The sequence below is a fragment of the Asterias rubens genome, chromosome 12 (assembly GCF_902459465.1).
Source record: "Asterias rubens chromosome 12, eAstRub1.3, whole genome shotgun sequence".
NCBI classification, from domain to species: Eukaryota; Metazoa; Echinodermata; class Asteroidea; order Forcipulatida; family Asteriidae; genus Asterias; species Asterias rubens.
Window position 1 is genome coordinate 14,697,625 of NC_047073.1, and position 14,783 is coordinate 14,712,407.

A 14,783-nucleotide genomic window follows, 5' to 3' on the forward strand; every position below is an offset into this window, starting at 1 on the left:
AGACCACTTTCGCGCGAGTTTGGTGTGTTGAGCTGTCTTTGGTGATAGCCGAACAACATTTCGTGTAAATTTGTGCAATGAGTTCTCGAAGGAAACTGAGTTCGAATGGGGGAAACTCATCTGCATGGATTGGACCCAAAGGAAAATCTCGTCGTGGTAAAACATATTACGAGTGAGTTTCTTTCATTTTTATTGTTCACGATCGATGCGATGGTGTGGCGAGAGTGTGGTGACTACGTACTTGTCAGCTTGTCACATTCCTATGTGATGTCACGACCTGTGTTTGTTTAGCATGTGGTGTGGATGTATCATGGAGGTAGAAATACACACACTCGCACTGTCTCTCTGTAGACTACGTGTGTGTATAGTATTATTGACTTTTGCTGATCTGTTGTATATAGGGATGGGCTTTTGGTTTTGGTGAGGGGTCGTAGTAGCACCTCACTGAACTGAATGAAAGTTATTATAGCAATGAGTTTATAAAAAAACAAAACAACACAACTAAGAAAAACTGCATAGCCCCCAATCATATAGTAAAACGGAAATCAGTTTTTCGTAAAAAACGGATTAAAAAAAGAAGCGAAATCAATGATTTCATGTTGAAATTATCCGAATTATCGACAAGGTCACAAGTAAGTGTTTTTCATTCTTTCACTTCAGTTAAAACTTAAACTCAGGGATTTGTTTGGAAAAGTTTCCGTATGGCGCCACCACTTTTTCATTCGATATGAAATAATATAGTATCTAATTTACCTCAATGATATATCCCTTTTTGTAAAAATGAGTGAAAAAGTGGTGGCGCCATACGGAAAGTTATCCATTTGTTTTTTTTTTGCCTAATAATAAAAAGTTTTGGGTTGCTGGCAGTTGTTGAAAATGAAATTGAGTTTTAAACTTTTATTTAGGGTGCATTCAATAAGCTTCCCTGTGTGATGTGTGACCCCGCGGTGTTCATTCGGGTGAGCCCCTCTGCTCTGACAAAAGCTAATCGAACGATCACACTCCCCCTTTCGTGGTGACATCATGCACCTCGGGCCAGCCCCAAGTGACCTGTTTCACAAGAAGGGCACTTGGGGCTGACCGGGGTGAGCCCCTGGAGCAACGTCAAAGCTATTAAAATATACCGGTGGCAGATCGGGGTCGACCCGGGGAAGCTAATCAAATTCACCCAATGCAGAGTCATTTTCATAAAGGAATTACAAAATGAATGGCGACGCTCTTCCCAGTTAGTTTCCCTTGTGCTTTTATATTACGGAAGTAAAAAGTCGCCTGCCCTCTGATCCCTCTGCTGCAAATTCTCAGGTCGTATTTATAAAACTTCTCCTGGGTTGTGTGGCTGGTGCAGGGGTGATTTTGCCTCGCTGTAGGGTCGCTGTTAGTTCAGCCATGCCGAGGCCACTCCACCTGGTGAGGCTGTTGATCCAGCAGAGTTTGAGTTTTCCAACATGTCCAACCCCCGCTTTGTTCAACTAAGAATGACTGAAGATTATAATTTGTCTTTATCTTTCCCAGGGCACTAAGAATTGAGAATGAGGTGATGGCAATCGGTGATTACGTATTCATCGACAGTGAGGAAGATGAACTGAGTTTTGTTGCACAGGTCGTTGACCTCTTTAACAATGGTAAATATAAAATAATAATAATAATAATCAGATTTGTAATGCGCACGTATCCACCCTGCTGGGTGTTCAAGGCGCAGTAAAAACCAAAAACAAACAAAACAAAGAAAAACAGACACAACAAAATTAGTCCTTGAAAACCTGTGACATAAGATAAGTTTTGAGAAGAGATTTGAATGTTGTGGTACAAACACAAGATCTAAGATTAAGTGGTAGAGAGTTCCAGATGCGCAGCTGGAGAAAAAGACCTGTCACTCCATGAGTGTCGAGACTAGGGCCAATGAGAAGAAGCATGGAAGTAACAAGAATACCAATACGAAGCATTTATTTTGTGCTATTCGAAGAGCAGAGCGCTTTACAGGAGACAAGAAAAAAGAAAAAAAAAACAAAGAACCGAATATCTTGAGGAGATGTTTGATTACAGGCAACAAGATTGCTTCTCTCAGACAATAGACTGATCCACTAAGCTCCGCCCCGTTGCGTATTGACCAATCACAACGCAACGAAGGTCCGACAAATAAGGTCCAACATGCATTCGCATATCTTGGCGCGCGCGACAGAGTTGTGCAGAAAGGCATTGGAGAGCCCCACGTGTTTTGCTCACACGTGCGTCGCGGGCGGAGCCTACTGGATCTGTCTATTGTTTGCCAAAATCACCTCCCTGCTTTGTTCTCATCCTTATACCATGTGGCTGTGCCGAGATATAGAACAAAGAGCTACTCCTTGCCTGGTTCATGTTTCCCTTCATCCTATGATCTGCCATCTTTTAAGAGGAATATCAATTCCTACCTTCAGCTTCACTGAGTTTCTGCATTTCTATGTTTTCTTCCTTGTAGCCCTTTACCTAGAGTGGCTTTTAGACTTGTTTTTGGACAAACTGAAATAATAATAATAATTACTTAAACTGCCTAACATTTTTATTTCAATACAGATCTAGCCGATCCAGAGGCGGATGACAATCGTCGCGCCATTGTGCAGTGGTACATGCGTCCGAATGAGTTAAGAGAACGAGTCCGCGATGCGCGCACCCTACCAGAAGACTTGGATCCCGCCAGCACGACTGAGGTGATTTTATTTGATTCTAAATCTGACCGAATCACCGAGAAAGAGATCGATGCTGAGACCATCATCGGCAAGTGTAAGGTGAGCTTGATCAAGAGAACTTGTTCCTCATGGCCGAAGGAAGGGGCTGTAAGAACCCAATTTTATGGCCCTGCTTACTGTATAATTCTGCGCTTACAGCCACTCGAAATTCAGTGTATGCTGTGTAAGCAAAGAATGCCTAGTAACGTGGAGAACGCATGTGCACTAAAAGCCAAAATTACCTAAAGGGATCCCCCTAGCCTGTGAAATACGCTTGACATAAACGCAGAACTCCCTACTTCCATAAGAGCAGGTCCCAATTTCATGGCTCTGCTTACCGTAAGCACAGAATCGGCACTTATGGAAGCAGGGAATTCTGTGCTTACGGCAAGCGTATTTCACGGGTTAGCAGCGAATTTGGGCTTCTGCGCGTGCGTACTTCACGTCTAGGCATTCTACGCTTACAAGGCTAGCGCAGAAATTTGGCGCTTGCGCGTAAACGGGGAATCGCGATCGTAAGCGCAGAATTCGGCGGTAAGCAGAGCCATGAAATTGGGCCCTGATTCTTTGCAGAGCCATTAATTTTAGTTCTTGATGTTTTGAATGCATCAACTGAACTAGTTGTTAAAGGGTTCAGTTCATTAGTGGAACCCACATACATGTACGATTGCCAGTATGCATGTCCCGATCCACACAATCAGTGTGCAAAGGATTTTGGTTCAAAAAATATACACTTTTAAAACTTTATGTGTATTAATACTTCATTACGAAATAGAAACGAAAGGTTTTAGACTCCATGTCAACATTTGAACACATTTTTTCACAAGCGTTTTAAGATTTTCTTATTCAACTGTCAAACCACAGCACAAAACACAGGTAGTTTACTGGCCTGACACTAAAACTACTGCCCTCATGTAAAATTTGAGCCCTGCTTAAATATTGGGCTAAATACACAAGTTCTTATAAAGATTATTAATGTCTTGCCTTTCTTTACTCTAGATTGTCAAAGTAGCATCAGATGCCCCACTTCCAAAGCAGACCTCTGATGAGGGTCTTCCGGTGCTCTACGTCCGATGGTCATTTGACGGCCATTCCTGTAAGCCAGTGATCAACACCAGGAGAGACATTGGTGTGGCCCCTGGCAAGACCCCTAGCAAGACCCCTGGCAAGACACACGCCAAGACCCCTGCCAAGATCTCTGCCAAGACCCACGTCAAGACCCCTGCCAAGACCCCAGCCAAAACACCAAATAAGAAAAAAAAGATCAAAGAGCTGGACAGTTCTAAAGTCAACGGGGTTGTGAAGTCACACAAGACGCCTAAAAGCAAAGAACATTCTAAACCAAAAACCCCTAAAAATGGTAAGAATTGTTTGGTTATGTCTGATTTTCCAACTTTTTTTTCCCCTGTCAGGAAGATCAGCTAAATGGTTATTAAAAAGCATGAAAACAAGAAAAAAAAATGGTTTGTACATGCAGTCCAGCCCTAGTACTGCTTTTTCCAAAAGTCATGCTTGTGCATTGCACATTGGATTTTTTAAAGGCAGTGGACACTATTGGTAATTACTCAAAATAATTATTAGTATAAACCCTTACATGGTAATGAGTAATGGGGAGAGGTTGATAGTATAAAACATTGTGAGAAACGGCTCCCTCTGAAGTATCGTAGTTTACGAGAAAGAAGTAATTTTCCAAGAATTTGATTTCGAGACCTTAGATCAAGCATCTGAAAGCACACAACTTCGTATGACATGGGCGTTTTTTTCTTTCATTATCATCTCGCAACTACGATGACCGATGGAGCTCAAATTTTGATAGGTTTGTTTTTTGATCCATATGTTGAGATACACCAACTGTGAAGACTAGTCTTTGACAATTACCAATAGTGTCCACTGGCTTTAAGGCTTCTCCGAGCATCTATAGGAAGATTTTAAGAGAGTTTTTGTTGTTGTTTTTTTCAACAGAAAACAAGTCCCCTTGCCCACGCTTGAATTTCTCCGACGTAGATGTTCTTGACGAGATCTTCAGCAGCGACGAAGGGAGTGATCAAGTTGAACTAATTGACCTCCCCAAAAGAACACCCCTGCAAAAGAGGCAGGCCAATAAAAACACTCCGAGCGCTCTGTCGATCAAGAAGACACGCTTCACTGACTTAGATATTTTTCTCCCGAGTCTCAACGTAAGAAAGTTGAACATTTCCAATTCTCCGATAAAGGGGCATTCTTACACTGATCTGAAGTCGCTCTCAGAGGTTAAGAAGGAACCTGTCGATGGACTTCACCAGAAATTCAGTCAGTCTGACCTCAATGTGATTCCAAGGAGAAGGGATGGACGCTGCCAGTCTGAGATCAAAAGCAAGAGCCACAGTAAGAGAGAAAGTGAGCCGGCTGCCTGTAGGACTCCGAACGATGGACTGCTGCGAGGTAGGAAGGTGCCTGCAAGTAAGAAAATTGTGTTTGATGAGGATAAAGACGGGCTGCTTAGGGGGAGGGAGAGTAAAAAAACGATGCTTGAAGTTGTTTTCTGTGGGGATGATGATGTTGAAGACTTTGTAAGCGATAAGAATGAAAGGAAACAGAAGCAGAAGAAGGTGGGTGGTGACTCAAAGCAGAAGTCTGCAAAGCGGAAGTCTCTTCCAGCCAAGAGGATAGCTCTAGATGAGGACAGCGAGGAGGAAGTGAAACCTAAGCAAGGAAGGCCTAAGAAAGCCACGATGGGATGTCGAAAAGATGAAAGTGACGATGAGGGAGACAGTGATGTGGAAGATGTGAGGACAACAGTACGACAAAGCAAGAACCAGAGAACTCATCGGCGGAAGTCTGTTCCAGCAAGTAGGGTAAGTCTTGAAGATGAGGATGTCGAGACGGGGGCACAACGGAAGAGAGGAAGACCAAGATCAGTTAAGAAGACCTCCAAGAAGGAAGAAAGTGATGATGGAGATGATAGTGAGTTCGAAGAGCTGTCCAGCGATGAAGAAATCATCATCAAAAGGAGAAAAACTCCTGCGAAGAAATCAAAGAAGAGTGCAGCACCAAAGACGCCTCTCTCTGTAAGTATGAAATCTTACCGTCACAAATTTACATTCAAGTAGCCATCACTTAAAGGGTTTGGGTACATTTTGTTGATCAAGACTTGACATGAACCCATACCCACTGTGAATGAATATGAATGTAATATATTTTACTTGTAGAAGTTTCAGCTTCAATACAGTCATGTTTTTCGAGGAAATAGTGAAAATCACATAGCAATGTTTTTAGGAGAGTCAAGTACATGTAATTACGTTGTACATTGAAAAAAAAAGTTGATTTTAGGAACAAGTCTTGATTATTATTTTTTTCAGAAAAAGGTACAGAGCAAGAGTAAAACACCAAGGAAAGAGGCCATACCACACATCACAGAGCGGAAAACACCATGTAAAACACCTGCTAAAGTACTGGAACATGCCAGGGCACGGTAAGTTTAAACAAAAAAGCCTCAAACCTTAAAACAAACTCTTTTCAAAGGCTCTGGGGTCGGTTTCACAAAGAGTTAGGACTAGTCCTAGGAGATATTGAAAACCTAAGGCCAGTCCAAAGTTTGGACGAGTAACTTGTACTAATTCGAGATAAGAGTAGTCTTAACTCTTTGTGAAATTCACCCCTGGTTCACTTGGTGTATCCTAACATGTGCATGAAAGAACAAACCTGTGAAAATTTGGGCTCAATTGGTCGTTGAAGTTGCAATTGTAAAATAAGCACTCATCACAACATTTTGATTGCTTTTTCCTGCAGATTGCACGTTTCAGCCGTACCTGATTCTCTTCCTTGTCGTGAGCACGAGTTTGCCGACATTTACACGTTCGTCAAAAGTAAAATCCTAGACGGCACTGGAGGGTGAGTGACTGAGAAAAGATCTTGTCAACGATTTTTCACAACTGTTTTGCATTTCATTCATTCTGGGCCCAATATCATAGAGCTGCTAAACCCAAAAATTTGCTTACCATAAAATTTCTTCCTTATCAAGGAAGAAATCTCATGCTTAGCAAATTTTTGTGCCTAGCAGTTCTATGAAATTGGTCCCTGATTGTCAAGCCAAGGACTCTCAGAAAAGAGAACTTAATTGCTTTACTAGCCGAGAACCAATTGAGAGAAGACAATGAAGGAAGTTTCAATTTTAGATGTGGGAGGAAAATCTTAGAGATTTATTCTAGGGGAACCCCACACAGTCAGATAGGAAATGAAAATTCAATTTGTGTAAAAAAAAAGTTACAGGCATATTAATCGGATGGGAGTCGAACCCACGACCTTTGCAACTCTAGAACAGTGCTGTGCTAACAAACATCGGTGTATGTAAGGGTAAAACCAAAATTAACAAACAAAAGATGGACAATAGTCAAGGTTGTTTTTTGTTATTTCATGCCCAGGTGCATGTACATCTCAGGTGTGCCGGGTACCGGGAAGACGGCGACGGTAACCGAGGTGATGTCATTCCTTAGGAGGGAAGAGGAAGAAGACGAGGAAATCCCAGAATTCACCTTGATTGAGATCAACGGAATGAAGTTAACGGAGCCTCATCAGGCATTTGTGCAGATCCTCAAGGTATAATGAAAGAAACTGTTTATCATTTTTTGTTTTGATCTTTTTTGGGGTGGGGGGGGGAAAGGGGTAGTTGTTGTTTTATAAAACAAAATGATGAGAGATGGAATAACATCACAAGAACATAGAGGACACCTTCTTGGTAAGGGCGACACTTAACTGATTTGGGCTATCCACCCAAATCAACCTACTACTAAGTATCATCCACTTGGAGCCTGGGTGGTAGTGCATCCAGAGTTTTAATGAAACAAATCTGGTTAAGTGCCTTTCTCAAGGGCACAAGTGTCATGACCGGGAGTCAAATCCACACTGCTGGGTCCGGTGAAAACACCCTTGGTGCACAAATTTGTGTGCTTTCAGATGCCTAAAAAAGGCTTCAGGCCTGAAGTCTTTTAATATTTGAGTGAGATATTACCTCGTTTCTCAAAAACTACTTTACTTCAGAGGGAGCCGTTTCTCACAATGTTTTATACTATCAACAGCTCTCCATTGCTCGTTGCGAAGTAAGTTGTGATGCTAACAATTATTTTGAGTAATTACCAACAGTCTCCAGTGACTTTTATATTATGAAATTGAATCTCTGTTTGTGTTTAGAACCTGACTGGTCAGAAGGCGACACCCGAGCATGCATCTCAACTGCTGGAGAAATACTTCACAACAGCTTCAGGGAGGAAGACACCTGTTGTACTCCTCGTGGACGAGGTGGGTGGGGGGATCAAGGGTCATAAATGGGTGTGGTTAAACCCGACCTTTGTCCCTGTAGTTAAGAACCTCCCATAGACTTTGAACACAATATTCCTTGTGGATCACCCCGGTCTTTAGAATTCCCATGAGAGACCTTATGATTTTCCCTTTTTTGTTTTGTTCTCAGTCTCCTTAGGGTAGTGGATATGAATTCACTCATGTGGCAGCACAAGTACATGTACAAAAAGCCTATTTGGAATTGCAGCTGCGCATGTCTTCTACTGCTGACAACGGATTTTGTCTATCTCCCGTGACTCTCTGGTGTTGTCAAATGGTCACGGGAGATAGACAAATTGTGTTGTCAGCAGTAACAGACATGCGCAGCTGCAATTCCGAAGTGGCTTGTAGACCCTTGTGATTGTCAGAATTTTAGAATTTGGAAGAATTCTTAGTTCTGAAAAGAACTGTCTTGCCTATTAAGTATTACCTTGGCGGCAGGTAGGAAATCGTACGGGACTACTACTTTGGCTTAGTGGATTGAAGATTGTGATTGTCAGAATTTTAGAATTTGGAAGAATTCTTAGTTCTGAAAAGAACTGTCTTGCCTATTAAGTATTACCTTGGCGGCAGGTAGGAAATCGTACGGGACTACTACTTTGGCTTAGTGGATTGAAGGGAGTTCTCTTTTATTAACTTATTCTCGTTCCCTTCTCTCTCCCTGTCTATTTGATATTCTAGTTGGATCTGTTGTGGACACGTAAGCAAGGTGTATTATACAGCCTTTTTGATTGGCCAAGTCGACCCAAAGCACGCCTGATTGTCCTAGCCATCGCTAATACTATGGATCTACCAGAGAGGATCATGATGAATAGAGTGTCTAGCAGACTGGTAGGTGGTTTGGCTTTGTTTGTTGTAGGTGTACTTCTAGTGATGCTCGAGTGCTGGGAGTAGCCCCAGGAATTACACAAATGCGAGAATGGTTCCACTAGTACTGGCACCCCAGTTTGATTGGCAGGGGGAGGGGTGTCGGAAACCTAAGAACCTAGCAAAAGCTTCAAGCAAAGAATCGGCACTTACGGGAGTAGGAAATGCTGTGCTAAGGTCAAGCCTATTTCATCGGTAAGCGGTGAATTTTGGCTTGCAATACTAGCGGAGAATGGCGATTGTAAGGGCAGAATTTTGCGGTATAAGCAGAGCCATGAAATTGGGCTCTGGAAGCCTGCTACAAAGAAATATTGTTCCACTTTATCAGAGGGTTAGATCTGGGTGGGTCGGTAAGTGGTCTTGCCAAAAGAAAAACCATCAGTAGTACCGCCTTAAGTTTTAGACCTTTTGACTTTTGTGTCACCCCTGCAAAAAAAGTTAAGTTGCCCTAACCTTCTCATACTCTCTTGTTTGACCCTTGCCCCTTCTAGGGTTTAACTCGGATGACCTTCCAGCCGTACACCTTTAAGCAGCTCCAGAGCATTGTGCAAAGTCGTCTGGAGGGACTGAGGGCATTTGAACCCGACGCAATCCAACTTGCTGCAAGGAAGGTAAGAAATCAAAAACTCCCTCACTAGGTGGCAGCGGACTTTAAGGCGCTTGCGTTGGAAGGGACTATTCACCAGACAAAAAACACACGCAAAGAAGTTTTAAACGATGATTTAGAGGACAAAATACATACACAATGGATATTGTTGATTGGTTTTAATGAGTGCATTTTTACTTCCAAAAACGTGTGTTGTATTGCAACTTCGATGACCAATAGAGTAAAAAATTTCACAGATTTGTTGTTTTATGCATATGTTGGGATACACTAGTGAGAACACTGGTCTTTGACATTTACCAAACGTCTTAGGTGGTTGGAGGAGAGCATTTTTGACAGGTTTGTTTTCCCTTTTTTTTTTTATTCTAGGTTGCAGCTGTTTCAGGAGATGCCAGGAGAGCGTTAGACATCTGCCGACGTGCAACAGAGCTTGCTGAAGCAGCCAAACCAACAGGGAAAGGGAAGGGACCACTGGTGGGGATGAAACATGTCGATACTGCTTTAACAGAGATGTTCAGCTCACCAAAGATCATTGCTATAAGGTATGCCTAACCCTCATACTAACCCGTGAAAAGGGTTGAAGTAAGCGCGGAATTCCCTGCTTCAATAAGTGCCAAATCTTTGGTTACGGTAACCAGAGCCATAGAATAAGTTTCCTTTTTTTTTTTTTTTTTTTTTTTTTTTAAAACTGTATTCAGTCCATTTCTTGGTTGTTTGTATCATTGTACTTTTGTATACACCATAATATAGTTTTGAGGGTTTAATCAAGTTTTAAGGGTTGGGTCTTTTTTGTACAAAACCCAAATGCCACAGATTTACGTTCAACTTACACAATTTAAAAATAATGATGGTAGAAAGCTTCCCTGAAAATTGGATTTGCTGAGACACTTTAGTTTTTGAGAAATGAGTAAAACAATTTCACCAAAATAATTTTTGTCTCGGTGAGAATTTGTTTTAAATTTATCATCTTACACGACTCTCCTGAAAAACTTGACGACTAATGAAGCTGAAACTTCTACATGTAAATTATATTCCATGCATCTTCATTCGCAGTGAGTAGGGATTCATATCATGGCCAAAAACTTGGTATCAAAACAATTTAATGACGGCTTAATTTGATACTTTTTTCAGGCAAGCCTCAAGACATGAGCAGATCTTCTTAAGAGCCATCACAACAGAATTCAAGATGTCAGGCCTGGAGGAAGCCGCATTTGAAAAGGTACCAACGTTCATTATAAGAAACTCTTTTGGCCCTTATCCAAAAGCTTTGTTTTCTTTCTTAAACGTGCACCTGTAGAAACCTGCTTTAAACAACACAAACCTTAACGGGAGTTTGTTTGCGGTGTAATCATGGCCAAGTAGTCTATTTCACTGAGCCAAGGCTCCATTGTTGACAGCAGCATAGAGTGGGTTAGAATCCTGGTCATGACACTTGTGCCCTTGAGCTAACAAAACTAACACTAGAGCCCTTGTCTGATGCTTCTGGGTTTTATTGATGCATTCGTTGTCATCATTGTGTTATTGAAAGTATCTTCGTTATTGCTTGTATTTTACATTCTACCGTGTATACTGTCATTTTTAAGTAATGTTTAATTCTTCTGTTATAATACACAGCTTCTATATAGTGCATCTCACAGAAAGTCTAGCAGCACTTTACAAGAAAAACAACAACACAAAATACCAATAGTTTTATGAAGAAACTTCTTTACATACTACTGTACTTTTAAAGTAACATTTGTTTCTTATGTATAGTTTTATTTAAATGCATTCTAAACGAACGCACCCATTGTTTATCCCTAACCTTTCTGTTATTTTTACTTATTTGTTCTTATTAGATATTAATTTTTTACTATTGGTTGTATAATTATCTGCTTTTATTATTGCTTTTTGTACTAAACTATGTTAAATCTTTATTAATTTTATTGTGTACCCCAGATGTGGGGCAACAGATATACGGATCATAGTATGTATTTGCTTTTGTTGTCCCTTGCCCATCTCGGGGTATATTGTCTTGTATTTTGTTTTGTACTGTTATGGCAAATAAATAATAGTGATAATAATAATAATAATTCTGGATTTTTAACTTCTTGCTGATTATATTTGTGTAAATATTATTACAATGTTATTATTATTAAGGCTTAGGCATTTTAAAGTGAGATTGATTGTAACTTTTGTGTATTTTTCTGTTTGCCCCATTAGGTTCTTGTACAGCATATATCCATCTGCAGACTTGAAGGTAAGTTCAACAAGTACTCTCTTAAGTTGATTTACAGTGACGTATCCAATTTCCTTATGAGGTTGGGTCACAAAAAAGTGCAGATACTGGTCTTTGCCGATGACACCAGTATTCTACTGGCGCTTAAAAATGATAGTCTACTTTCTTCAGTGAAGAGGTTTATTTTATCAATTCCAACAAACTCACATTTTTCAGTGTTGTATCACCTCTTTTGCACTTATGGCTTCATCAGACTGGCAACTCATCACAGCTGGTTTTCTCCAGCTCATCACAACCTCTATAATTGTCTCTGATAAACTATAACATGAGAAAACCAGCCGTGGTAAAACGTCACTGAAAAACTTCTGAGTTTGGTCTCCATATTTTGTTCATTGGAATTGGTAAAATGAACATCTTTACTGAAGTTTTAATGGACATTCCTAATGAATTTTCTATTCAAGTTCTACTTTCTTGTTTGTTGTGCCTCCTCTCGACAGGTCTTCATCCACCAGTAGTTTCCGAGGTGTCAGCTGTTTGTAGCAGGTTGGCGTCATGTCGCCTCATCCTCCTGGAGTCTGGTACCAATGAACTGAAGCAACGCATACGACTTAACATTAGTCAGGATGACGTGGGATATGCATTAAAGGAACATGGTGAATGAAGATGGATACTAGACGATGGAGAGTTTCCGGTAAATATATTTAAACAAATATTGACTGTTTGAAAAATGCCCAGGCAGGCCCGATACTTAACGGAAGCAACAAAGGCGATTGCCTCCATGCCCCCTGGTTATTGCCTTGGGTGCCCTTGAAATGATCCAGTTGAAGTTTACAATTTACTCTCAGGGTGCAGGGTGCCCTTTACAAACGAGAAAATGCCTTGGTGCCCTTGCTTCCGAAAACAAATCATACAGGCCTGCCAGGGCGTGATCCTTGGCATGTTCTAGAAGCCAAGTGAAACTAGAACGCTCCGGGGATCAAGGAAGGAGTCCCAAGTTTTAACCATAGCACAAGTAAAATCAGTCGATATTTGTTTCATATTACCCAATACAAATTGTACCTCGACATCCACATTTTAGTGTCAAAGACTTTGCACAAATTTCTGAGCAGGGATCAGAATTTACACTGGACCACAGGCCCAAGGTTTGTGTGTCGGGCCAGTCAACTCATGACCAATCTTGATCCGGTTGTCTTGTGTTTTTCTGTTTTCAACATTTTTTTCTGATTTCCAATTTTTGACTTTGAGTCCGATAAGAATCTGTAAATTCTGTTGAGTATTAAAGACTACTTTCAAATGAGATCGGACTTCTCAGTTAAAACAAAAAAACAAAGTTTTTTTGGTTTTGGTCTTTTCATTCTCATTCTGAGTCGTGAAAATAATTCTGGTCTAGTAAATTTAATATTATGAGTGGTCCGGTAAAAGTTGTGAGCGACAAATCCTGATTTTTCCCACAGATTTGTGCCTAATCGAGTAAAAACAGAATATGCAAAATATTTTCAATTGAATTAATCTCCGAAAACAGATGAATATTATATTTTTACTTTTCCTATGAACTTTTTTGTACTGGTGTTTCAAACATTTTGATATATAAAACATAAAGTATTATTCTTGATTTTTGTTGCTGTTAAACAGATTTAAAAATTGTACTTAAAATGTCTTGGTCGGTTTATTTGTATCCCCCCCCCCCCCCCAGTTTGTTTTTATTCTATAGGTAACATATTTTGCATTTTGAGAGAACACAACTTCCAAATTTGGATTTATAAAAATGTAATCTTAGTAACCAGTTAGATTTGTCCGACTATGCTGTACATGTGATCATACCAACATTATCAGAGTCTTAAAAGTCTGGTGTTGGTTTTTGTTAGAGTGAGAGAAAAAAAGAATCCTAATAAATCACACAGATAATAATAACAACAATCATAAAGTCACAAGAAAGTATTAAGAAAGGCTTTAATTTAGTTAGCATAGTATTTTAATTTGTATTTACTGTGTAAAAGTATAAAATTTTAATAAATTTCTATAAAATATATTTAACTGCCTACTTCACTTGATTCTTTATTCCAGTGCCAGCACATTTCATGTGTCGGGTCATCTTACTCATGGATTCAAATCTCATCACATAATTGAAAAAATGTTTATTTTAAAGCAAGTGGACACTATTGGTAAATTTCATATGCATAAACTAACAGACCTGTGAAAATTTGAGCTTGATTGGTCGTCGGAGTTGCGAGATACCTATGAAAGGAAAAAACACCCTTGTCACACGAAGTTGTGTGCTTTCAGATGCTTGTTTTCGAGACCTCAAATTCTAAACTTGAGGTCTCGAAATCAAGTTCGTGGAAAATTACTTCTTTCTCGAAAACTACTCCACTTCAGAGGGAGCCGTTTCTCACAATGTTTTATACTACCAACCTGGCCCCATTACTCATTACCAAGTAAGGTTTTATGCTAAAAACTATTTTAAGTAATTCCAATAGTGTCCACTGCCTTTAAGGAAGAAAAGGAAGAACAAACACCTCTTATCAAATAAGAAATAGAGAGATTTTTTGCGTAGAACTTGTTTGGGTTTTCATACAGGCTCGCTTCTATTTGTATCAAAGAAAATACTGTTTACAAAAGGAGCTCTCTGACGTCCCTCATCAAATCAATCAACTTGTACAAGCGGATAAGACTAAGAGCACCGAACTCGAGCTCTGGTGGTCCTGTTCAGCAGAGTGTTGGTTCGAATCCCGGTTGTGACACTTGTGTCCCTGAGCAAGACACTTTACTATAATTGCTTCTCTCCACCCAGGGGTAAATGGGTACCTGTGAGGGCAGAGATAGTTGTTGTGGTTGGTTTAGCTTAGTGCGCTACATATTTGGCGACACAGGTTGTACACTCCCTAGGGAGCTGAGATGGTTTAAGGAATGAGATGGCCCAGTGATCAGGGTAATAATGTTGGAAGCGCTTTGAGACATGGTGTATAAAGCGCTATATAAAAAACAAATATTATTATCATTATTACATTCAACACATCTCTCTGATAGTTTTGCTGGAGTTCTGTTCAACACATCCCTCGGATACATGCAACTTTTCCTCGGA

At 40.3% G+C, this 14,783-nt stretch overlaps 1 protein-coding gene across 1 annotated transcript; it reads left to right on the forward strand.

Annotated features, from left to right (window-relative positions):
* Positions 1 to 13: 13 nt before the first annotated feature.
* On the forward strand, positions 14 to 13,730 carry LOC117297978 (origin recognition complex subunit 1-like). The gene is made up of 15 exons (XM_033781181.1): positions 14 to 172; positions 1,513 to 1,622; positions 2,551 to 2,762; positions 3,702 to 4,062; positions 4,665 to 5,749; positions 6,041 to 6,153; positions 6,471 to 6,572; positions 7,103 to 7,277; positions 7,869 to 7,976; positions 8,697 to 8,846; positions 9,374 to 9,493; positions 9,856 to 10,028; positions 10,618 to 10,705; positions 11,686 to 11,722; positions 12,199 to 13,730. The coding sequence occupies exons 1-15, from the start codon at positions 78 to 80 to the stop codon at positions 12,360 to 12,362; spliced, it is 3,093 nt and encodes a 1,030-aa protein (XP_033637072.1). The 5' UTR covers positions 14 to 77; the 3' UTR covers positions 12,363 to 13,730.
* The last annotated feature ends 1,053 nt before the right edge of the window (positions 13,731 to 14,783 follow it).